General features: G+C 43.2%; 2 protein-coding genes across 3 annotated transcripts in view; both read right to left on the bottom strand.

Annotated features, from left to right (window-relative positions):
- The window catches only part of MYH11 (myosin heavy chain 11), a 53,678-nt gene extending 41,040 nt beyond the window's left edge, over positions 1-12,638 (bottom strand). Inside the window, 3 exon segments of the mRNA XM_036392574.1 lie at positions 1,194-1,350; positions 6,390-6,748; positions 12,605-12,638. Of these exon segments, the coding sequence (XP_036248467.1) occupies positions 1,194-1,350; positions 6,390-6,731 (499 nt within the window). The 5' untranslated portion in view covers positions 6,732-6,748; positions 12,605-12,638.
- A 5,686-nt stretch (positions 12,639-18,324) lies between these two features.
- Positions 18,325-22,713, bottom strand: CEP20 (centrosomal protein 20). 2 transcript variants are annotated; one of them, XM_036392837.1, is made up of 5 exons: positions 22,667-22,713; positions 22,008-22,205; positions 21,295-21,379; positions 20,308-20,450; positions 18,325-18,759 (listed from the first exon to the last, which is right to left on the bottom strand). In XM_036392837.1, the coding sequence occupies exons 1-5, from the start codon at positions 22,692-22,694 to the stop codon at positions 18,683-18,685; spliced, it is 531 nt and encodes a 176-aa protein (XP_036248730.1). In that variant the 5' UTR covers positions 22,695-22,713; the 3' UTR covers positions 18,325-18,682. The 2 variants fall into 2 exon arrangements, with proteins under 2 accessions (XP_036248730.1, XP_036248731.1); XM_036392838.1 differs by having other exon boundaries at positions 20,308-20,447.
- Positions 22,714-24,095: the final 1,382 nt, after the last annotated feature.

The following is a 24,095-nucleotide window of genomic DNA, read 5'->3' as shown; positions in this document are numbered from 1 at the left end:
AAGTACCCTGCACAACTGCTGATGGTCTGCAGGAGCCAGGAGCTTCTTCCAGATCTCCCCTCAAGGCTTGCTGCTTAAATAAAGGATCAGAGGGAGGAATGGCTTCAGGAGCCCTGGACAGTGCTGGATGCAGAGCACAGGGCTCAGGAGGGAAGCTGGAGCACAGATATGTGACTGTGGCTTAGTGGGATGACCTTCTGCCAAGTAAGTTTTTTATAACTATGATTATATCATATAGTGTGTAGGAAGGTCTGTTTTCAGATATTTTTGTTGCTTTATTGGTCCTCCTCTGCTGCACTGTAGCTCTGCCTTCTGGGATCCACTTAAATAAAAGGATTGAAGTAGCTCCAGGAAAGAAATGTCATACAAGCCATAGGAAGGGAAAAAGTCCTAATCCTGGGAAGCCCTAAATTTTAGGGCTAAGCCTGTGAATCTTGCTGAGCCATAGTTGTCAGCCAGAATTTCTGCAGGGTCAGGGTCCTTATGAGGGCATATAAACTACAAAATATTTTGTAGAGCTCCTGGTTTCCTGTAGCACCCAAGGTCAATGTGAGATGGCACCTGGTCATGCCCTATATTCTGGAGGTGTTGCAGCCTCCTATATCCATCACTTTAGCTTTTTCATCCCTAAATGATAGTTTTTCCTTAGGACAAAATCCCCTCAGTCTGTCAGAAGTGACTGCAGGAGGAGGAGAGATCTGTGAATTTTGGGGGTTTGTTTGCACCCTTTGGGGCACGACTGCTTTCCCACTGCCCATTGCCATCCCTGTTGGAAAACAGCACATCTCAACTCAGGGTCCAAGACATCAGGCTGTAGGGAAAGTAGCCCCAAAAGCCTGTTTGTATCTGCTTTGCAGCAATGCCGAGAGATCCAGCAGCGCTCACAGCTAACTTTGGAATAGTCTCCACTAGTGGAGAGGGAGCATTTTCCATGCCCGTATTTGCCAAAACTATTTGCTTGACTTTGAAACCTTCCCACATGCCTCGACACAGATGGGTGAAAGGATTGTTTTTCCTTTTTGAGTCACACAGCGTTTGTGGACTGCTGTTCCTGCCAAAAAATTCCTCTGAAACTTCTAGAAAGGCAGCTCTGCTCTCTGTGAGAGCTCTTTCCTGGCTGGCTGCTTGCAGGAGCCCACGTGGAGCTCCCAGGTGTTTGTGGCACCCAGGCAGGGCTGGCAGGGCTGTCCTACCTTGCAGCATGCTCCTGTAGGCTGTGTCAGCGATGGCATAGATGTGGGGGGGCATCTCGTGCCTCTTCTTGCCCTTGTACATGTCAATGATCTTCTCTGAGTAGATGGGCAGCTGCTTGTAGGGGTTGATCACAACGCAGAAGAGACCCGAGTAAGTCTGCAAGGGAATTCAAATAAAAGCTGGGTTTAACATTGCCATGTGCCATGTCCAGGCTGGGAAACACAGGCATGAGCTGCAGGGAATTAGTGGGATTTCAGCAGCAGTGCTCCTTTGTGTTCTGCCCAGGGTAACAAAGGAAGCAGATTTTCTGAGTGTATGTGCATAGGTGGTTTCTAAGTGCACAAATCATTATTGCTAAAAAGTGAGCTGCTGGAAAGTAGGTGAATTCAGTCATCTGTAGGAACACCGTGACCTGATGTTAGAGCTCCTTAACTTCAGTTATTTTCAGTACATAATCCATACCCTTATCACACATAAGAGTATGGTGATAACTGTAATAATTAATATTTATATGTGTATTTTTTATCAAAATGATATAAATAACTGCTCAGGTAGGCACCAAATTTTGTAAACTGAAATTCTAGGTAAGAAGCTTGAAGGGTTTTTTTAGAAAAAGCTTCCATGAACACCACGTAATACTGATGATTGATGAGAGTCCTTAAATAAAATTGCTCAAGTTCCAAATAGATGCCTTGAGAGACTAACCATGCCTTCACAGCATGACTATTTCTGCAGGAAACATCAGGAAAAATGTGGTTTGTTTAAAATTCAATGGAGGTATTAATATAAAAACAAATACATAAACAGGAATAGTGGCTGCCAGCTGATAGGTGTTCATCCATTCTGTCTTGGGTATTTATTTATTTATTTTAAAATTTCCTTTATTTCAAAATATTCCAGCTCTTGACCTGGACCAGAAGTAATACCATATGATACTAGATGAAGAGCCATATTTCACAAACAGCTTCTAAAATAAATTTATAAGGGTATTTAATTTAATAAAATTTCAACCCCCAAAATAAAGCAATAAAACAAAAAAACCAAAACCAACAAACACTCAAGTCATGAGAACATAATTCTCATATTAGGAGAGAGTATCTCACATTAGGCAGGAGTATTGTGATATTTAAACTGGCCTATGGAAAAAAGAAATAATGAAACTCTGCTGTTTCTGATATAGTCAGAAGTGGTTTGTTTGGTTTTTTAAAAAATATTTATTGTTGTTAATTTGATTTTGTAGCCGTGTATGAGAAGCAGAGCGCTGGGAGTGCCACGCCGAGCCCGGGGCTGTGTCCCAGCATGGCCGGAGCTGTCGCTGCTCCCCGGGTGCAGGGATTTCCCTGTCCTGACCATAATAGGGCACGGCCCGGCACGGCCCGGCACAGCCAGCACTTTATATGGTATCAGCACCCAGGGCCCGGGCCTGGCACGGCACAGCCCGGCTGCAGGCAGCGACAGCTTGGCCTGGGCCTGTGGGAGCCCTGCCCAGGAAAACCCTGCTCAAATCCCCCACACCAGGTCTCTGCATCACCAGGCTGGCCCAGGAAAACCCGGCTCAAATCCCCCACGCCGGGTCTCTGCATCACCAGGCTGGCCCAGGAAAACCCAGCTCAGGGTCTCAGCATTGCCAGCCCAGCCCAGGAAAACCCAGCTCAAATCCCTGTTGGGTCTCAGCATTGCCAGCCCAGCCCAGGAAAACCCGGCTCAAATCCCTGTTGGGTCTCAGCATCCCTAGCCCAGCCCAGGAAAACCCGGCTCAATCCCTGCCAGGTCTCAGCATCGCCAGCCCAGCCCAGGAAAACCCAGCTCAAATCCCTGTTGGGTCTCAGAATCCCCAGCCCAGCCCAGGAAAACCCAGCTCAAATCCCTGTTGGGTCTCAGAATCCCCAGCCCAGCCCAGGAAAACCCAAATCCCCTCTGGGTCTCAGCATCGCCAGCCCAGCCCAGGAAAATCCAGCTCAAATCCCCTCTGGGTCTCAGCATCGCCAGCCCAGCCCAGGAAAACCCAGCTCAAATCCCCTGTTGGGTCTCAGAATCGCCAGGCTGAGCCCCTCAGTGGGGAATGGCTGGGCTGGATTTTCATTGGGATGTCAGAATGAAACCATGCTGCTCATGTCAAAATGAGTTTTAGTGTTGCCAGGGTAACACACCTGAAAAGTGACAGTTTATCCTAGAATGGCCTGCAAGGTCCTTACGAAAAGGACAGCAAGGCATTTTTTAGTAGTATAAATAGATTTACTGTACACACTCAACTAATCATCCCCACCCAAGTAAAAAATTAGGAGAGGAAATTAGGGAAATTATTTAGGCCTCCTTCCCTGAGATTTTGAGGCATTTCCTGCCTTGCCACATGCAGGGCTGTTTGCACACCCAGGCACACAGTAACACAGCTTTAAAGAGCTAATTTCGAGGCCAGAAGCAGGCTGTTAAGACAGAGCAAAAGCTGGAGCTGATGAAGTTCAAGAATCCTCATTTCTAACTGGACCGTGATCTCCTCAGGAGATTTAATGAAGCCCTCTTCATTAAATGAAGCCCTCTTCACCTCAGGAAATTTAATGAAGCCCTCTTATTTTGGCTGATTGTAGCTCTAGGTACATGCTTTGCAAGGATTTGGGGGAGCTGGATTAATATAGATGATATTTTGACATGGCCAAGTGTGTGATGGAAAGTGGGGACACTGAAGCTTCCATGCCTTAAATCCTTCTCTCTGGGCACAGCCTGTCTAGAGAGGGGCTGAATCTCTCCCCAGAGGGTCTGGAGGAAGAACATAACCTGAAATATCTTAGGGATACTTCCATGGGAGTGCTGAGCTTGGGTGTCCCTCAGATTGCTGCTGCTGGGTATTTACAAGAGACTGCCACAAACACACATCTGCATTGTAAATATCTAGGTTTGGGCAGAAGAGTCCAACTCAGTTCCAACACGCATATTTAGCTTTAGGTACCAAAGACAGCATTAACACTTTCACTGTTTAGTGAAGACTGAACAAGTAGTGCCTATGAATGCAAGGAATTTGATTCTACTCTCAAATCCACTAAAGTTGCATTGCTGTGTTTTTCATGCCTATAGTATAATTTTTGGTGTAATTTGTGTGTGGATAAAGCAGATTCTTTTTGTTCTGAGCAATGTGAAACATGAGTTAGTGGCTCATGTTTCTTCTTGCCCTTCTATCTTAATTATCTGTGAAGAAGCAAAAGGCCAGGGTGTTTTTCTAGTGTGCAGTTACCCAGTGAACTTCTGCACTGAATCTTTTTATTTAACAATATTTAATGTAAATGCAAGGGGGAGATGATTTTTTTTTTCCAGCTGGATTTATTATTTTTATTTAGCAGATTTGGGAATTCCCATTTGCATCAGTGATACTCTGGAGAGAAAAATGCTGAGGTCATGTTTTCTTTGAATATGTGAGACTCCAAGGGATGCAAATTAGGCAACACATGGCAAAGTCAGGAGATGGTTGTTTACAGTTAGTTTTGCAAGTGGGTGAGACTCAAATTCTGTTTAGATGTCCCCTCTGTTTTTAAAAAGGTATGGCAGCATCTACTAGGGCAGCACTGTATAAAGCTGGGCAGTTTCAAGCAGGTTTTACATACTGAAAATACAAATAACTTGTTGCACTACAAGTCAAATTAATGTCTTTGAAACTTTTACCATCTTAAAATTTAGTCTCTTGAGAAAGAAAACTTAATTTCAGGTACACTTCCATTTTTGCCTCCGTGAAGAACTCTTTGATTTCTAATTGCATTATCCATTATTGGAAATTAATTTCCTCTTTCTGTAGAAAATGAAATTTCCAAAAAGTAAACATAATGGAAATCCTGGAACAGCTATGCAGAGTGTTGCTGAAAACAACAACAAATACCCAATCCTCCATTTTATCCCACTAACCTTCTCATTCTTTTAATTCTTGCAACAATGCAGAACACTTTCAGAAAAAGTCAATTTTAATCATTAAGGCTGCATGTTCTGATATAATAGCACGTGGGTCCACATGTTCACCTGCAAACCTAAAATCCAACAAATTCAAATAATGAAAAGATGGGAACTCTACCTTCTTTCAGGAACTTGATAATGTGCATTTGAGTACATTCCTGAAGGAAAGATCTTGAGCTTAGCTCTTTGAAGTTACACATAACAAGTAAGCAGTTTCTTTGTTGTAGTCCATATAACTATCTTATTTTTTGCTTAATTTCCTGCTTTCTAATTTAGCATTTCTCATAATAAGACCTTGACTACTGTTTCTACTTAAGCTCTGTACTTTCTTTCACTCATCGGTGGTCTGTCATGCAAATAAAATTTTCATAGACTGAAACTGTAGATAACTTCTGCAGCACAGCAGAGGGATCCTTCATGTAAAATCAAAGATAACAGCTAAATTCCTTGGAAAAGTTTTAGGCTTTCTTACTGTGCTGTTTGCTAACTGTTGATGTAGATAGATTACAGGGTTATCAATATCAAAATATTGTTGTGTTAATGTACTTGTGAAGACTGAAAGACAGAATAATACAATATAATTTGTCATAACTCACATGAACATAGACAAATTATAATTTGTCCAGGCTTGTCTGATCTGTAACTTGATCAACATGAGGGACAATAAGTTTTGGTGGATGCCTGACTTTGCTTCAGTGACACACTGGTACATGCAAGTACTCTTGCCTGAATTCCAGTGGTTTTGTCCCTTTATCTACACCTAAGGTTTAACTCCAGCACCACCAAACCAGAACTCTTCAGCTGCCTTTCAGTTTTGCCTGGGTTTTACCTGAGTAAAGCTGCATGATTTGCCTTTCTGTATTCTCTTTTTGCAAGTTACTGGAAAATTGTTTAGGTTTACATTGAATTAATTTAAAAGTCCCTCTCAAATTTTTTTCCCCAGGACTCAGATTTTGTTCCCCTATCAGAGAGTACTTTCCAAGCCAACTATATTCTTTCGGAATCTGTAAATTTTGTGGAAGAAACCTTCATATGTTTTAATTTAGTTAAGTAATGAAGCAATTATCAAAGAAGCAGGAGAATCATGGGGAATAAAGTGAATTTGGAACATTTTTGGGTTAGGATGCCATTGCTGGGGGTTAGTAGTTGCATGGCAGTGTTACACAAGGCCTTTATCCCAGACAGGGGCTGGGATCCACCTCGTCCATGGGATGTGGTCACATGCAATGGGAAATACTCTGTGTGTGTTTGGGTCTACTCACATAAATTAGACCTGAGAAGTATCTCTCCCTTAGATTGTGCAGCACTGAAGCTTCATTGAGGCAAGTCAGCTCTGCCATGTCCTCCACTTTGGAGAACTTTGGAGGGTTCATCTTCTGGATGTCATCCTTGCTCAGTGTCACTTTCTTTCCATTTTCTGCCAGTTCAACTACCACCTCATCCCCTTTCTCTTCCTTGATACTTGCTGCTTCAAATCCATGTTTCTCTGATGGAATCCAAACCAGTTTCTTTGCTGACCAGTCAGCCTGGGCAAGTGGGTTGTTGATGAAGTTTTTGTCCACAAAGAGGAATTTCTCATCATCGCTGAGAGGTTTTTGAGCCATTTTGACTCAGCAGACACCTGTTGAGGAAGCAAAATATTCTGCTTTAAAGGGATAAAGGAAGGCAAATGTGGAGATGTTCCAGACAAAACACATTTGTCAAATCTGCCATGCAGTAGGTCCAAAGCACTATAGGTCCTGTGTCATATCTCATATTTCCACATGGATACTTAGTGCCTGTGCAATGAGACAGTCAGAACTGCACCAGGGCCACCAGATGAACTCCTTCCTGCAGCCTCAGCTCTTGCCCATCACAAAGTTAATTAAATTCAGACAAACACAAAATTTCCAATCAGCCAAATGCTGCTGGGTGCATACTGAAATATCAGTGCAATAATGAAATAAACAGTAGAAGGATGATCCCCAGGCTGTGTTCCAGCAAGGACAGAAATGAACCTTTCTTGCAAAGGACTATTTCCAATCACTTAATAATGTTTAATTTGGAGAAGAGTAAGATTAAGACAAGGTCAACAGAAAAAGCAGAAAAATGATGTTGTTGTCAAAACTGCTGGTGAAGGAGAAGTAATTGAAGTAATTTAGAGTTAGCCCCTCCCCATGGGCCAGACAGTAGGAGCTGATCATTTCTGAAGGGTAAATGTCTATGACATGAGAGAGAGAAGAAATGAAACAAGCCTGGAATTGCCTCAGCTAAAAGATACTCTGGACTCTGACTGGAAGGATGATGCAGCTCTGCCATGCAGTTGCACAGGGATAAAGCAGCTGGGTGTATCTGCCCCATAGGTGAGAGCCAGGGGGGAGTTTAGGCTGCTTTGCATGGTGCTGAGACAGCAGGGAGCTGCTCTCCTGCTCTGCCACTGAAGTTTGGATGTGGCTGCAAGATCAGTGCTGGTAGTGCTGGAGCTTTGTAAGTGCTCTGCTCTATCCCGTGGGGGCACAGATCTAAATGCAGCAAGGAGTACACAGAGGATTTGTGGTTTGCTCCAGGGCAGAAAGAGTGTGCTGGTTGGGAAACATGCTGTGCAGTGGAGCAGAGAGGAGAGCTGGGGAGGAGCTAAAATAGTGTGTGCCCAAGAAAAACATCTCTAGGAGACAGAGGCTGTTTCATTTCCTTATTGAGAATGAGTTTAATATTTACAGCATTCAAAAAAACATGAATCTGGAGGGAGCTTGGAGAACTGACTGCTAAAGATGTCAGCAGGCAACCCATAAGCAGGACAATATTTGTAAGGACCAAGCTCTGTGGTATGTAGCCAAATGGACACACTGTGCTCTGGGAGTACCAGAGCTTGCTTTCCAAATATTTGTCCCTGAAGCCTTCCCACAGATTAAGGTTTTTATGCAAGGCCACACTGTATGAGGGGTCTGAGAAGGAAACATGGATCATGTGGAAGGTGACATAAAGCTTAAAAACAAAACTAGGATTTTTAGAGGTGCCTAAGAAGGTTAGGTGATATCCCACTGAAATCCAGTGGAAATTAGATGCCCCAGCTCTTTTAAACTCCTGCAACAATTGTCTTGTCTTAAAAAAAAACAAAAAAAACCCCAAAACCAAAAAGGCAAAAAGCGAAATATGCTTGCTCTAGAGCCTTGCCTGGAAATCCCAAAGAGGAAAATTTGCCCAGATAATCCATGAAGGTGCAATGTGTGAGGGAGAGCCTGTGCACTGCCACTGGCCCCTGAGCAGTGCTCCCCGCTGTCGAGGCTCTGCGAGGGAGCATCTGTAGGATGTGTCCCTCTGCTCGCTCCCAGGAGATTCTTGGAAGAGAGAGCAAGAGGAAACTATTTGACCTCTGTGTGGATTAAGGCAGAAAATGCTCCCTGGCTGCCAAGAGGGCTGGTAGAGCTGCACAGTTCCAATAATGGAGATGGTATTCTCTCCTGCTGAGCTCTCCAGCTGGCAGCTGCAGGGGGAAGCTGCTCACAGGGGAGAGCCATGGAAGCTCTGGGATGCTCTGCCCATCCCAGAGCTGCAGCTCACAGGGCTCAGGGAGCAGCAGGGGCTGCCCTGGCCTCTCCCACTGCTGTGGCAACAGGCAAGGCATGTTCTCCACCCCACTGCCCCAGCAGCATGGCAGGAGCTGCTGCAGCAGTGGAGACAGGGATTTCCGCCCATCCTATGGCCAGAAGAGAGCTCCATGGCCATGCTGAAACAGCAGAAAGGTTGGATAGTGCTGCCTGAGGCTAAGGTGACAGCACTTTTATATCAATAGGAATTGGGTACTGCTCTCAGAAACACCAAAAGTGAGACTGAACTGCAGAGCTGAGCTTCATGGGGTAAAATCCTGCTGTTCTGAGGCTGCTCACAGAAAATGATGATGGAAATCAAACTGCCAAATCATCCTGACCATCCACCTCAAAAACCCAACCATAGCTAAGACTGTTGGCCTGTTACAAAGCATGTCACAGTGGGACGTGCCAGAGGTTCGTCTGTTCTGTGGCCCAAGGACCAAGGAAAAGTTTGTTTCTTTGTTACAGGCTAAGTCAATAACACCTTCCACAGATTCTAGCATGAAACTCAGAGCTGGTCTGTCTGTATTTGACTATGTTCTCCTACTTCTTCCTGTATATACAGGTGCAGAAAGTTTTAAATTCAATCTTTTTCAAAGCAAGATCCATTTGGAAGGTATATAAGAGGAAAGAACTGCAGAACTTGGAAATACAGATTCTTGTTCCCTAGATCCAACACTAGGACTAGTTTGAATATGGTAAGAATAGATCCCCTACAAGAACTGGTGAATAGACAGTCTGAACTTGATCCCAGAACTACTCTGAAACACAGTGAGAAGAAAACATGGATTTATGTGAAAAGAACTTTTCATGACTGAACCTCTGGAATCTAAGGATAAAGTTTTAGCAGCTTCTGACTATCACTGCAGAAAAAAAGGAAAGGCAGTTATGAAGTGTGGATTAATGGCTATTAATAATTGAATTTATTTATTAATGTGCACTATTCATTTTCATTATAAAGGAAGGTTTTCCATCTGAATGAAAAGGGTAGAATTTAAGCTCCATAAACTCAACTAAATTTGTCCTAGTGAGGACTAATGAGCTGCTAATGAGATGCTGAAGCTTTCTGATTAATAATTGTCACTGTATCTTCTGGTCCATCTCTGATCAAGACTGCACTGATTGATACTGGGAGTATGGGCCAAGGGGAGAGGCTCCTTACAGCCTGCTAACCTTCCCTGGGAAGGCACAATTGACCCCGTAGCCAGTTCCTGGGTTTCACCCACAGGCCTGGCTGAGAGAAATGGAGACCCCAGTCCATGTGCAAGAGGTGGTAGGAGGTTCTCAGCCATTTAGCCCAAATCATGTACAAGAGCATACACTTTATACCCAGAGGTGATTTATCCTGAGGGTGGGAGGAAGAAAAGCAATCACAAAAATACTATTGATGTGAAGTTTTGCCTTAGAATTGTGCTAAATTACACCTAAACTGATCCATTTGTTGTACTTGTCCAACACACAAACATACATGATACTTCTACAGCTGTTCCTCTGTCTGCTGTCCCACTATGGAGATATCTGCCTGACCTTCACTGTCCTTTCTCTTTCCATGTTAATGACAGAAGCTGAATGCTGTCTCTATAACTAGTTTATCCTGAGTATATTATTTCAAGAATGAAATATAAATATTCCCAGGAAGTTCACTTTAATTAAAAGGTTATTGGCCAAGCAGAATTGCCTCCTGAGTCAGAGCTTGGAGGGACTGCTTTTCCCCTAAGGAAAAGATAAAGGACACTTCTCCCTTCCTCTGCAGGATGTGCATGTCAATATAAAGCCTTATCACATCTGTACAGGGAATAATTATTACAACAGAAGAACACAGAAACAATTATTAGAAACAATTATTTTAAAAAACCAAGTCCTGCTCTCAGGAGTAGTTTCTGATGGAGAAGTGTAGCAGTAACCTGCTCTTGACTCTGCATTTCTGGGCTACAGTAATTCTTGACTATGATCTTTCCAGTTTTCTTATATTTACTTTCCCAGTACGTAACTGAATCATCCAACTGAGCACTGCTTGGAAAAAAAGATAATCAAAAGATAATCTAGGTGTGAATCCTAACCTTGTGACCTTCATTTAGGAATGGAATTCCCCAGCATTGGCAGCTTTATCACGAGCACTGCTATCAATCCCTCCTGGCCTTTCACCTTTTTTTGGTAATGCATTCTCCATATGCTGCAATCAAATTCTCTGTAAGTGCCTCATTTTATAATAAAGTCATCTCACCTTTTTAATGTGATTTACTACATAACTCTGACTAAACACTTGATTAATTTTCTAATTTTCAAAAGAAATTTGCCCTAGTTATTGCCAGTGTTATAAACTGTAAAAATCAGAAAAGAAGGGAAAAAAAGGGCTAGATTCCCTTTATCTGGAAAATACCAGCTATTTCAAATTCTGATAATGTCATTCTATTAACTAAATAAAATTCTGTATATTGATTTTAATTCACAAATAATCCATAATTTAACTGGATTTTGTACAAATTGGAAAGCTGTCTCTAGCTCTTGGCTTCTCCTGAAATTAACATACTTAAAAGCCATCAGATCTGCAGCTAAAAAGGCTCTGTGATTTCCAAAGCACTGGGATCTCTGCATACATCCCCACGCTGCCTTTTATGGAGATGTTCTGCTCAATACTCCCCGTTCCACAAAAATGTAATGATAACAAATTCAAAACAAATACCTTTTAGGGACTAGTGTGTCAATTGCAAATGAGATAATAAAATTCATTGTTTACATCCAAGCGAACACGGCCAGGGCAGAACTGGGCACTAAACTGAAGTGACAACTTAATCAGAGCTTTGCTCTTGGGGGGTTCATCAGCTCAGCCCTGCCTGAGAGGCTGGAGGGAAGGGGGGACTGGGGAGTTCAGCCACTCAGTCCATCCAGACAATCCTGCTGCAAACTACCTGCCAGGGCAAAGCTGGGAGTGAAGGACAAGGTGGGCTTGTCTTTCAACAAGTGTAGTTTAGAAAAGGTTTGACTAATATGGATGTATTAGATAATGACAAGCCTTCTGATTTCTCTTATATTGAAAATATCTCATGAGGCTTTTTAATTATGCAAACATATATGCCTTTCACATAAATATCAGCATTTTTATAGGTGTGCATGCACACAGACACAGACACACACACATCTATATGTAAGAGAAGCCCGTGAACTTGTGGGATGGTGCTGAAGCTGCTTTCTGCACTGCCATCTACTGACGTTTTAATTTACTAACGGGATTTTCTTAGAAGTTTGTTGCTTTATTTAACATTTTTAAAAAAGGCATGTCACCTTTGAAATTACTGTAGTTCAGTAAATTGTCAGATTATTTTTGCTTCAAATTCGTTCCCAGCATATTAAAAACATATGTATGTAATGCTGAGGCATTTATGTAAAAGTGATTCTAATTTTTAAGCATTTATCCTCTTTCCAGAACAAGTTACTGATGAACTGATTATTTTATTTGGTTGCACTTTCTTTCAGCAGTCCTTTATTAGGAATGAGAGGTTAGGAACCTCAGCAGCTCAGGTTTTTCATTCCCAAATGCCCAAGTGATGGTTACCTGCAGCAGCTGCCAGGACCACCTGCACTGCCCTGCACCTTGTGGACTCCTTCCCTTTCTGGTGTCTTTCTGGTGTCTTTCAGGCTCGACCCAGCAACAGCAGTGTGAGCAGTGACCTGAGGCAAGCTAGAACACCTGTGCCCACTGTCAGCATGCACAGTCCCTATGCATTTTAAGCAGAACCCAAGCATTAACACAAACCAGGATGAATCGCCCTAGCACATCTGAGAGGTCTGTTCCCATCCCCAGGTTAATGCTCTGGATGTGTTTGCAGAGCAGAGTTAACTTGGCAGAGTCTCCCTCCCAGAGCCCCCAGCCCTGTCCCCAGCAGGGACCTGGCCCCCCTGGTACTCACAGGTGTCCAATGGGGGGAGCAGAGTGAGTTGCAGATACAGCCAGCAGCCGGGACAGCCCAGTCCTTGCTGCCTTTGCAGCCTCCCTATATAGAGGAGGAGAATCTTGTCAGTGGGGAGGGGCCCTGGAAACCACGTCCTGCTGGAAAATCCTTTTGGTACCTGGCTTAAAAAGCACAGCCTGAGCCAAGGAGCTCGCTCCCAGCAGGGCCTAACCCTGGGCTGTGGCCCCTGCCCTGAACCACTTTTTAGGGAAGCAAGCTGGTTCTGGCTTTCAAAAAGATGTATGAAAGGGGTGCCCCTAAATCACAAGGTCAGGGTTTCACCCTTTTTCCCTGCTGTTTGACAAAGCAGATGGACCTTTAACTCCTTCCTGCCCTGGCAGTCTCTCTGCCCCTCATGGCCCTGTGCCTAGAAGGGCAAAGGACAGGTCATGGCCCCTGTGGCACAGGATGTTTCCTACCCGCTGTCAGTGCATTTTGTTGGAGCTAAGTCTCTGAGTTCAGGGGTTGCTTGGGCAAAGAGGGTTATTCCTAACACAGCAAGACTGTGGCTCTGGGTCTCCCTGTGTTTATGTGACATTTGGAGCCTGGGGCTGGTTTAAGCCTCCTTTGCCCCTGGGAAATGAGAGGGTTGTTTGCCACCTTCCCAGTGGATTTGCAATTCAGTGTGCAGCTGTGTGCAGCTCAGTTCCTGAGAAATGACTGTAAATAGTTGTTCATATTTAAGAAATACCTAGAAATACCTCCCTGTGCCCGTAAATGTAAAAGAGAAGTGGTGAAGAGCTGGGGGGGCACACACAGAACAGGGAGCAGGCACCGTGTGCTGGCAGCGAGAGCAGGACGGGCTGCTGGGAGCCAGACCTGCAGGGGTTAGGGACTGCTCTGGTCCTCATCAAACCTTCCTCACACCCCCCAAACCTTCAGTCCCAGCTGTCCCCCCTCCTTCCTCCCCTAGTAGCCAACAGCCTTGTGCAGTAGGACCTGTGGATGGAGATATCCCAAAAAGGGAAAGCTAGGATCCTCTAGGAATTCCCATCAACGTGCCAAATACAAAATACCGAAACAACCCCCTCTCAGCAACAGACTAAATATGGTGTATACCCAAAGGATCAGAGCACAGGCCTGAGTGAAATTATTTCTCTTAACATCAACAGCTCTGTCTTCTCTGGAAAATAAACCCTCCTGGGGAAGATGGATGGCACTCATATTGGTCTCATCATCTTAAAAAAATACCTATGAGGGGAGGCTGGGCTGAAAACCTCTGCTGTCACTGGGTCAGGAACTTGCAGGTGTGATAGACCTGTCGCCCCTTCTTCTAGTTCTGGCCAGTGGTGAAAAGATTTGGACAAAGAGGAGAGAGGGAAAGAGCCCTGGGGTTTCTGCTCTGCAACATTTCAGAGGCAGGGCCAAGTTTGGGCCTCAGCTGGAGAAGACCAGATTTGCCAGGGCAGTGACACAGTCCCAGAGGTCACAGACTGTCCTGCCAGAGGAAGGGCTGGTGTCTGCAGAGGTGTGGGGCTGCCACAGAGCCATGCAGAGCCTTCCAGGACCCAGCAGCGCCATATCAGACCTGTGCATGTGTGACTTTGCTGGAGCAAAGCCAGGGAAATGATCACCATCACATAAATCCAAGAAACTTGTCCTTCTTAGCCGAATGTTCCTCACAGGGCAGGGTAGTTCTTCCTATCTTACTTTTTTCCCCTGCAGTTTCTTGATTGCAAACTTAGCTTTTAATTAGAAACACAATGAAATGCAAGGGAATCCTCTGAAAAGTATGATCATTTTAACATTCATCAAAGTTATTCTAAGAAGTTCCTTTTAAACACATGCAGCTGTTTCACAAAAGCAGACACATTATAATAGTAGCTTAAAAAGGAGTGGAAATTATTCTGGCTGGTCTGCAAACCCCTGCACACGCAGGCTTGCTGCCCGAGGAGGGAGCTGAACAGCAGCAGTGCTGGAGGGTGATATATGATGTGACATTAAACGGAGCTGGAAAGTCCAAAAAAATATTACTGCTTACTGCTGGGACTGAAAGAGTTTCACTCTCAAACCATGTGGGGTAGGAATTGATGAGTATAAGCATGGCTTCCACCCTTCACTTAAAAGCTAATGTAAGAATATACTAACCTGACAGCCTGCTTGGGGGTTCCTGAAAGTTGTGGTGGTTGCTTTAAACCAAAGTTGCCTCAAAATGAAAGCTGTGGATTTCCAGACGATGATGAGTTTGTGACAAGAAAATAAGCTTTGTTTAAACCCCTTGATTTATTGATTTATTTGTTTTAATTACTTTTCTAGAAAAAAAAAATGAAGTATTAAGCAGCCTACCCTTAAATATCTCCTTACTGAATTTGCACTGTAAATATTATATGTGGGGGAAAGGAAAGAGGACCCAAGAAGGAAAGAAGGGAACTTTTAGCTGCCTTACCATGATGTAACCTGAACACAAGAGAGGGGAAAAAAGAAAAGCACAGATGGTGATGTTAGTTTGTTAAATAAAGCATCAGGTAAGCAATTTTTGTTTTGTTTAAAAATGTTTTTACTCAAGTTTTACCAACTACGTTTCTCTAAGATGACAAATGTAATTAGAACAGGTAATTGTACTGGTGGATTACCCCTTGTGTCAAGCTGTGCCCTTGCAACAGGAGGGACAGTTTGTGTCCAAGCCAGGACAATCAGTCTTGAGAACAGCCTGATGAGGGAACACACTCACCAACTGCTTGGTGTTTGTGCTTCTCGCTGCTGCAGGTGTCAGGTGAAGTGTGTGAAGTGCACAGAGCAGGTCAGAATCAGCTGCTGCTGAAAGGGTGTGTTTGCAAGTGTGAACAAACCTTTTGGGGTTTCTTTTCCTAAAGGTGATTACCCAAGGCTAATCAGTCCTCCGGAAAACTGATCCAGTGACACCGAGATCGGGAGCCTGACATGAGGGTGCTCAGGAAGGAAAATGTAACTGACTCCTCAGGGGGAGCTGATAAAGCTTCAAAAAAATCTCCTCTGTGCAGGACAGAAACTAAAACCTCTGAAACAGCTCGGTTGCCCTGCAGTCAAGAGACACAGTTTGCTCTCCTTCGAGGGGAGAGCAAAAATTTGGTCTTGAAGAATTTTTTATTTTTAAATCATGTGGGTTAAGTTCTTCCAAAGTGCTTTCCAGATCTGATATCCACACCAGACTTCACTGGCTCCTTGTCACCTTCACTTGTGATAATGTGCTTAGACAACAAACAGCCTCTTTTAATGGCATTCCCTCCATAACGCTCTTGGTTAATGTTCAATCTCCAACAAAACTCAGAAATGCATTTTGCTATTTAAAGACCCTAAACTTCTTCATGCTTGTATCTTTTTTTTTTCATTTTCTGTTGTCAGTAGAAAGAACAAGGACAGTTAATACAAGACATCCCAGGCTGTAATTATGCAAATTTTGAAGTTAAGAAAATAATTTTTGTGTATGCTCACCTAGGTGGCAATTTCTTCTAAAACCTGAACCTGTGACTCTAGGACTGTGAAATATTTTGATCTAAATATTGATCTCACCTTAAAATTTTATGGAATGCTAAGTGCATCCATGTGGGAAAGACTTTGCAATTCCTTTTCACCCAGTAACAAGGCAGGCAGGCAGAGGACTTGCTGTATGTCAGCATCTTGAAAGATACTCTCATATTTCAAGTACTGACAAGATAAATGCTAGATGATTAATAATATTATTAGACCAGCATATTTTCATAGACATATTTCAAAGCTTTGTTGTAAATAAACATCACTGGAAATACATTTTAATTTGCCTTTAGTTTGCTTGTACAATGATTATACTTTGAAACAAGAGATTGTTTCTAACCCCCAGATGTGGGCTGTGAGGGTATTGGAGGATTAGATGAAATTCAAGTTACACCCAGAGCAAACAGACCAAATTCACCCACTGTCCAACACATTGTCTGTACAATGGGTGAATCCCCAGAGAGAACAGTCCAAAGATTCCCTTTGTTTCAAATGCATTTTGTCTTGGATTTCAGACATATATCTTGTTTCTCTGGGCAACAACAGACAGAACAAGAGGACACAGTCTCAAGCTGTGCCAAGGGAGATACAGACTAGAATTAAGGAGGAAGTTTCTCACAGAAGGAGTGGTCAATACTGGAATCATCTACCCAGGGAGGTGGTGGAGCCACCATCCCTTGATGTGTTTAAAAAAAGACTGGATGTGGCACTTGGTGCCATGATCTAGCTGAGGTGTTAGAACATGGGTTGGACTCAATGATCTTAAAGGTCTCTTCCAACCTAGAAATTCTGTGATTCTGTGATCTTTACCTCAAAGCTCAGTGAAGGATGCCCTCGTAGCAGCCTCTGCTTTCCTGACTGTGGAGAGAGAGGAGCCTGCTGAGCTGTGTGCTTGGGAAAGGACAGGTACCAAACATCCCTTTGTCTTCTTCAGCCTGGGCAATTTTTTTTTTAATTTCTACCACCAAAAATTTCCCAGGGAGCTCCACGGCACCTGGGCAGCATCTGAATGATCTATGGTGGGAAGACAGAAAGCAGAAGCAGAGGCTTTGCTTACACTGAAACATTTGCATAGCAGAGAAGGTTTGAGCTTTTGTGTTTTCAGAGCCTTTTTCTTTGCCCTTGAAAAGACAATTCAGAATCCAAATACACATAAAAATTTGATCCACTGCTTCATGGAAAAACACAAGTCTAGCACTGAACTTCCAGAAAATCAAATGAAAAATTCAGGGATGGCTCTTCAGCCCAGCAGCTGAAAGTGACAGAGGTGTGAGCACAGAGCACACAGAGATTGCCTTGCCTGATCCAGTGGTCAGCTGCCACTGCTGCAGGGGACTTACAGATGGATTTGATTGAGGTTTATTTGCAAACACACGTCCTCCCCTCCTGGCAGCACTCCTGAGGCACTCACAAATCAGCCAAGGAGGAGCTGCCAGCACTGCCAGTCACACGGAGGAGATGAGCTCACTGCTGAGGCTCAGATGGAACTGCAGCCTCTCTGCAATCCCACATCAGAGTACAGGCTGCTGGGAGAAATAGAAAGTATCCCTGCAGTGCTAACTGGGTCAAATCAAGATAAAGGCAACATTTCACAGTGTGAAATTCACATCTTGGGGTCCTTCACAAACTGCAGGTTCTCCTCCTCTCTTCCCCCCCTCCAGGGTACCATTTATCTAACAATAAAGGTTTTTAAGGACCCTGACTCTAGAGATTTATTTATACAAAACTCCTTTCAGTACCACTGGATATATTTCAAATTTATGCATTTTGTTAAAATGAGAAGAGAAAAAAATAGATGTTATTTTTTATGTATCCCTGCAAGTTTGGCTTTTAAAATAAATTACCATTTCAAAACATGTAAATACCTCAGCTAAAAAAGAGTTCTGGGAATCAGTAATCTACTATCAACTTTATTTTTAGCTTTGCCTGACTTAGAGTTTCATGCTGTTTGGGAAAAAACCCCAGAAGTTCCTTTGCCTCCCATATACCCAGTGTTACACTGCACAATTTATAGCGACTCCAGATGGAAAAAACTTACCCTTGTTTGTTTGCTGGAATGAAGATAAATATAGTCCCCATTTCTGGAGAATTAAAAACAACTATCCCTCTAAATCACTTCAATTTTTCTATTAGGATTTCTTTTCCTTACTTATCTGAAAGTTGCAGCTTCTTTTTAAAAAGAATGATTAAAATATTTAGTTTGAACACTCTCAAAATACCACACAGAATAAAATTGAAAAATTTTATTCAGAAACACAGGAAAAAACACACCAAGATATAAATGTAAACATTATAAGTTATTATATAAAAATTTCTTGGATAAACTCAGTATATTCAGGTGCAATTCTAGACACAGGATTCACTAATGTGAGTCCCTATACAGTCTTCCTTCTATCAGCACTGGGGAAAAGAGCTTTGCTAACATTTTTAAATTGACAGTAAGCATGACCTTGTCATCCTGTCTCATGAGTAGATCTTACAAGCTAAAATGGTCCCACTGGATTTATTGGAGAAATGTATGAAATTAAGAATGTCCTAAATTAAATCTGACAGACCTTGAAATGAGAAATTAGAAAATGAAAGATATCATCTCCTTGTACTTTGTAAAATAAGAGGCTCTTCGATGCTTGTGCCAGCCATCCTTCCTGGTTCTGGAATTCTGTCTGAAAATGAAACACAGACAAAAATACTCTCATGTATCTGGAGCTCCAAGGCCTGTTATCTTCTACTATTACCAACTTTGATGCACAATATCATCATAGGGAATTTAGGAAATTTTATAGATAAATGTTTCCATGCAGCTGTAGGAGATAAAAGCTTTATATTACTGAGAGTAGATTTCAGACAACTTCCAACTCAGCTGTACGAATGAGGTAAAGAAACACCACATTTCACACCTTTTCTCAGGATTCCCAGTCTTCTGGGATACTCATACATCTAAATAAACAAGATAACTTCTTAAGTGAAAAGCAAGCTGGATGTTAATAAAGACTTGGCAGGTTGAGTTATGATGACTTGATTACCTGAATATGCAGCCTAATGAAAAGAGCAGGATAATTAGTATTTTAAACCCACTGCCTTTAGGTCTCTACCAACATACTCCTCAAATACATGCAGAAAGTAATTTCAGAATATATTTACTTAAAGGGTCAAAGCCTTAAAACTTTTATGTTTTGTTTAGTTCTAAAATAGCAATGTGCTGTTGTGTCTTATGATTGATCCTGAGTTCTGTAACTAACAGTAACCAATTAAATCTCCATGTGAAGTTATATTGGGAGTCAACATGGCAGGGTGACCCTGCAAAGTCAGCAGAAACAAAAGTTACTTTAAAAACAATTCTCCTATACACTCAGTTTGTTTTAAAAATAAGAATTTCTGATAGGAATAATTGTTTTCTAACAAAGACGTACTTTATAGTAGTTTTGGTAGGGAAATTTTGTTTCTTCAGCCCCCTCTTCTGGCAGAAGAAAAACATCATTGTCTCAATGAATTAGCTGTTAAAAATCTGTTAGTACTTCTCACCCTTTTTAGATGTCAGTAGGCTTCAAACTTTTGAAATTTTTAGATACAAACCAAACAGTTCACAGTATTAACAGGAGAGTAATAAATTTGCACAGTAAAAAATGAAGCAATATGCCAAGCAGTCTCTTTGAAGGAAAAAGCTGGGCCAATGAAGCTTTTCATTCTCTAGCTTAGGTGGTATTAATTGTAACCAGTCCAAAAGCAGACCAGAAAAGGCAAGTGAGACTTAGCAGTGTTTACTGTAGAGCAATGAACTTTGGGCTTAAGCTTTTGTGGCAAATAGGATCTGAATTATGTTCTCAGAAAAGGTTTATGCCCATGGAAAGAACTGACAGCTGAAGAGTTAAGAACTTTCTATAGAGAAATTAGGTTAGACCAGATAAGAAACAGAGATATGCCTGCTATTTAATATATTTTATTGAGAATTTAGGTTAAAATATTGTATTGAATTCCCAGTATAGTGAGACTGTCTCTAGCTGACCCTTTTCAGGTTTGTAATAATATAAGGGAGTACAATTTGGCCAGCTGAACTTTTAGGGAAAAGGCATTTGGTGACAGATGAAAGCACTCCTTGCACAGAGGAGGAGGTACACAGTGTCCAGCTGCATGGTTATGCTACTATAAACATATCCATGGTCTAGGAAATCTGGTCATAGATAAAAGTTCTGCAAAAGTAACATTGCACACACCTTTTTGATTTCTCTCAGCAAGTGGTTTGCCAAGGTTCTGCTTTGGATAGTTCAGCAAGGACACTTTTGGAAGGATATTCTGGGTACTTTCTTCTTTACCACCATGTAAGAAATGAGAGAGAATTCCATACAGGAGAGGTCTGCTTAAGGGAGAAATTCAAAGGTAGTCTGTAAAGTCTATGAAATACTGGGCATTAAAAATACACCCTTCCCCAGGACTTCTTAGATCTTAATATTTACTTCTAAAATATGTACATATGCCTTTAATGACTTAAAACATATCCAAGTACCATTACATAAATAAGCACAGACCTAAGCTCCCCCTGAGCACCAACACTGCCCTAAAAAGCTCAGACTAAGAGACATTCCCCACTGAACTTCAGCTCCACTGGCAGGTGAAGAACTGAAGTGTGTTCAGCACAGGAGGACAGATCCACATTCTTACCCATGCATCAGAAGGATCCAAACACTCACAACAGATCAGACTTTGGAGGGCCAGTCCACCATGGCACATCTCAAACTTGGCTCTTCCTAAGCACTGACGGGTTCAGGCAGCACAAGCACAGAGAATGCTGAACGTGTCTGAACCTGCTTCAGCCTCAGGTCATTAATGCAGTTTTATTGCAGCACTCTGATTCTATATCTAATCTCACATTAGTCTTTCTGTTGCTTCACACAGCAACTCACAGATATGCAAAGAGCAGATCTGCTTTCTGTAGACTGTACTGGTAAGAGAGTTGTGTTTTGGTGCACAAGGGCGCTCTCTGGAGAATGCCACAGTGTTGGCAGAATGCAGTGCTACTTTGGAGTATGTCTGAACACGGCCCCACGTTTGGCATCCTGAAGCTGAATCCAGCATTTGAGAACATGCGTGGGATCAGCCACATTTTAACTGGTGAGAACATCTATATGTGATTTATAATTACACTAAAGAGAAAAATATAGTGGCATACAGAATATACAGTGCATTCCATAATTCTTCCTTACACTGATTTTCCACTTGTATCTTCAACTATATTCAGCTCTTTGGCAAGAAATTGTCTATCCAAGGGCACTTCAGGCTGGCCGGATTCTGGAAAACAAAATCCCTGAATCTTAAGACCAGTAAGAAAAATGTCACCAATTAATGGAAGACTTCAAAAGATCATGAGAGCACACACCTTCCTTATAGACTATTATAACTAATACTATTATAACTAATAGTGTATTGTAATTCAGGGAACTCACTTAAGCATTAGTGATTCAGACCAAGGTATGAATATAACAAATTATACCAAGGTATAATTTACAATAGCATATTACAGTTTTTTATCTTCACTTTTAAAGAATCTAAGAAAAATATTAAAGAATCTAAGAAAAGATTAATTAATCAGGCAAACAACTCTTTCTCTATACTACTCTCAGGCATGTCAAGAAATTTGAGTTTGCAGGCTGTTATCAAGTTTTCTTGCCCTTGCATCAACTACTGTGTCAAACAATTTACCTCAAGGGTAAAAGAGAAGAGAGTAAGTTTTCTTGAAAACTAATGGAGTGATTTGGCTTAATGCTGCAAGTAGAGCTGTGGAGAGGTTGTCTGTACCCTGTTAAAGACAAGATTATGCAGCTTGTCACACTTACTGATTCCATAATATCAATGGAATTATTCAACCAACCAATCACTGATTACTATTGCAGCAATGACACAAATTCATGGCCAATACCTGCGGTCAGCACAGATGCTGAGTATTTATACTTGTTGTACTCCAGGTATTCCCGAATGAGCTCATTGATCAGGAGGTTCTCCCGGGACAGCGTGGGCCGCGGCTCGCTCTGGTCGTCCAGGGCATTGAACACCTCAGCTCTGATCCTCGCTTTGATTTGGGCAAGAGCTCCTCTTTTTTCCAGTGTGTCCTTTAGAACTACCAGCATAAAAAGGCGCGTTAATTTTAAGCCAAATGCATTCAAGCAGCAGCAGCAGCAGCATTAATTAGCCCCGATACAAACAGAGCTCTGGCGTGTGCCAGTGCCACAGCGATAAGGTATCGTCACCTGTGCACGTGCCAGGACCCACCAGGCCAGGCACGTCCCAGATAAAACTCAGCCTTCAGAAAAGTCACAAATACAATTTTGTTTTTTTTTTTTAGTCGCAAGCATACATTCTGGCAACTTAAGAAATAGGATGTTACTGCACCAATACTGAAATATACTGAAGTATACAGCCCGCTGTACATGACGGGGGCCAGCGCCAGAGGACGGGGGCCCCCAGTAGCGCCCGCGGCAGCTCTGAGACCCATCCAGGTGACTACGAAAGGCCGATCCGCGCTCCTGCCCTCCCGGCGGCCCGAGACATCCCCGACCCGGCTGCAGTCCCGGCCCCGACCTGCTTTGAGCTCCGCCACCGTCGCCATGGCCGCGCCAGGACCCGAATGGCGCCGCACGCAGTGCGCAGGCGCGGGGCCGGGCGGCGGGAGCTCCGTGAGGGAGCAGAGCGGGGCCGAGAGATCCCTGAGGGGACAGAGTGGGGCGGGGCAGGAGCTCCCTGAGGGAACACAGCGGGGCCGGGAGCTCCCTGCGGGAACAGCGCGGGGCCGGGCGGCGGGAGCTCCCTGCGGGAACAGCGCGGGGCCGGGAGCTCCCCGAGGGGACAGCGCGGCTCCCGCCCGGCCCCTCAGGGAGCGGAGGCCCGGGGGATCCCTCTGCTGCCAGCGGCCTGCGGGCCGGGTCGTGCCGGCATAGAATAACCAGCATCAGCAGCGCCTCCGCGCTGCCGGTGGAGCTACAGCTCGGTGTCCTGGTGTCCAGCCCCGTCAGCTGGGCGGGGTGTCAGGGGTGCCACGCTTTCTCCTTCTGTAATTTCAGAGGTTGGCATAAATCGGTGAAGGAAGCATGGAAAATGAGCGAGAATTTCTTCCATGTGTGCAGCGGGGGAGTTCTGCACCGAGTCCCTGACAGATGTACTGTTGATTAAAAGTACTCGCCGAAGCTGAGCTTCTAATGAAAAGGACTTGCCAAAATGTAACTGTATACGGGGTGTTTTGCAAGCCTGAGGATCCCTGGCGTGTCTGCAGGCTTGTGTGTGTGCTCCGTGTTGCTGGGATGAGTCAAGAATGTTTATTCTATCAATGTATGAAGTATTTCCCAAAGGAAATGCAGCCGGTGTGGGTGAACGAACTGGATTTGCTGTTGTCTGCTGGGGCTTGAAGGAAAATGTGAGTTGTCTTAGGCAGTAAAGGCTAAGACAAGGCTTACGTGTGGGGGTTGGGGAGCTCGTTAGGACTGTTTTGTTTTGTTTGTTTTTACATTTCCTCTCAAAGCAAATATTTATATGACAGTCTTCCAAAGCCTCTCTGGTAGAGGTCAATAAATAAAATTTAGGAAAATCAGAAGTGGTGGTGAAGTCAATGTGTTTTCTTAGGCCAGCAGTCGCTGACAGCGAGTCAGAGCAGTGCTTGCCCCCTGGCCACCCTGAGTCCGCTTTCTGGATCCCCAGGGCGACTCCAGGGACAAACAGCTGCTTATGTTTAATGTCACGGCATTTTCACAGTCTAAACATGTTTCTCTGCATCCTTCCAAACTTCTCCATTGTCTTGTGAGTCACTCTTCCATCACACCTGATTTCCCCTTAATAAAGTGAGTGTTGCAGTTTTCCACACGACTTCAGTTTTGTGTCCTGCTTCAATTTGTATTCTAAAAAAAAAAAAAAAATCATATAGAATTTTGTGTAGTTCTTTTTTCTGCTTGCAAGGGAATCTCCTTTTCAGACAAGATTTCAGTTTCTATTTGTTGTATTAATCTGTGTTTTAAAAGAT

The sequence above is a fragment of the Molothrus ater genome, chromosome 16 (genome assembly GCF_012460135.2).
Source record: "Molothrus ater isolate BHLD 08-10-18 breed brown headed cowbird chromosome 16, BPBGC_Mater_1.1, whole genome shotgun sequence".
NCBI lineage: Eukaryota > Metazoa > Chordata > Aves > Passeriformes > Icteridae > Molothrus > Molothrus ater.
Note: the sequence above shows the minus strand (reverse complement) of the source record. Positions and strands in the feature narration are given on the sequence as shown.

Coding starts and splice junctions, on each gene's coding strand:
- CEP20 (XM_036392837.1), bottom strand. CDS start 22,694: ATGGCGACGGTGGCGGAGCTCAAAGCAG. Junction 22,206..22,666: donor GGTGGCGGAGCTCAAAGCAG/GTCGGGGCCGGG, acceptor TTATGCTGGTAG/TTCTAAAGGACACACTGGAA. Junction 18,760..20,307: donor TGCTGAGAGAAATCAAAAAG/GTGTGTGCAATG, acceptor TTTCATTTTCAG/ACAGAATTCCAGAACCAGGA.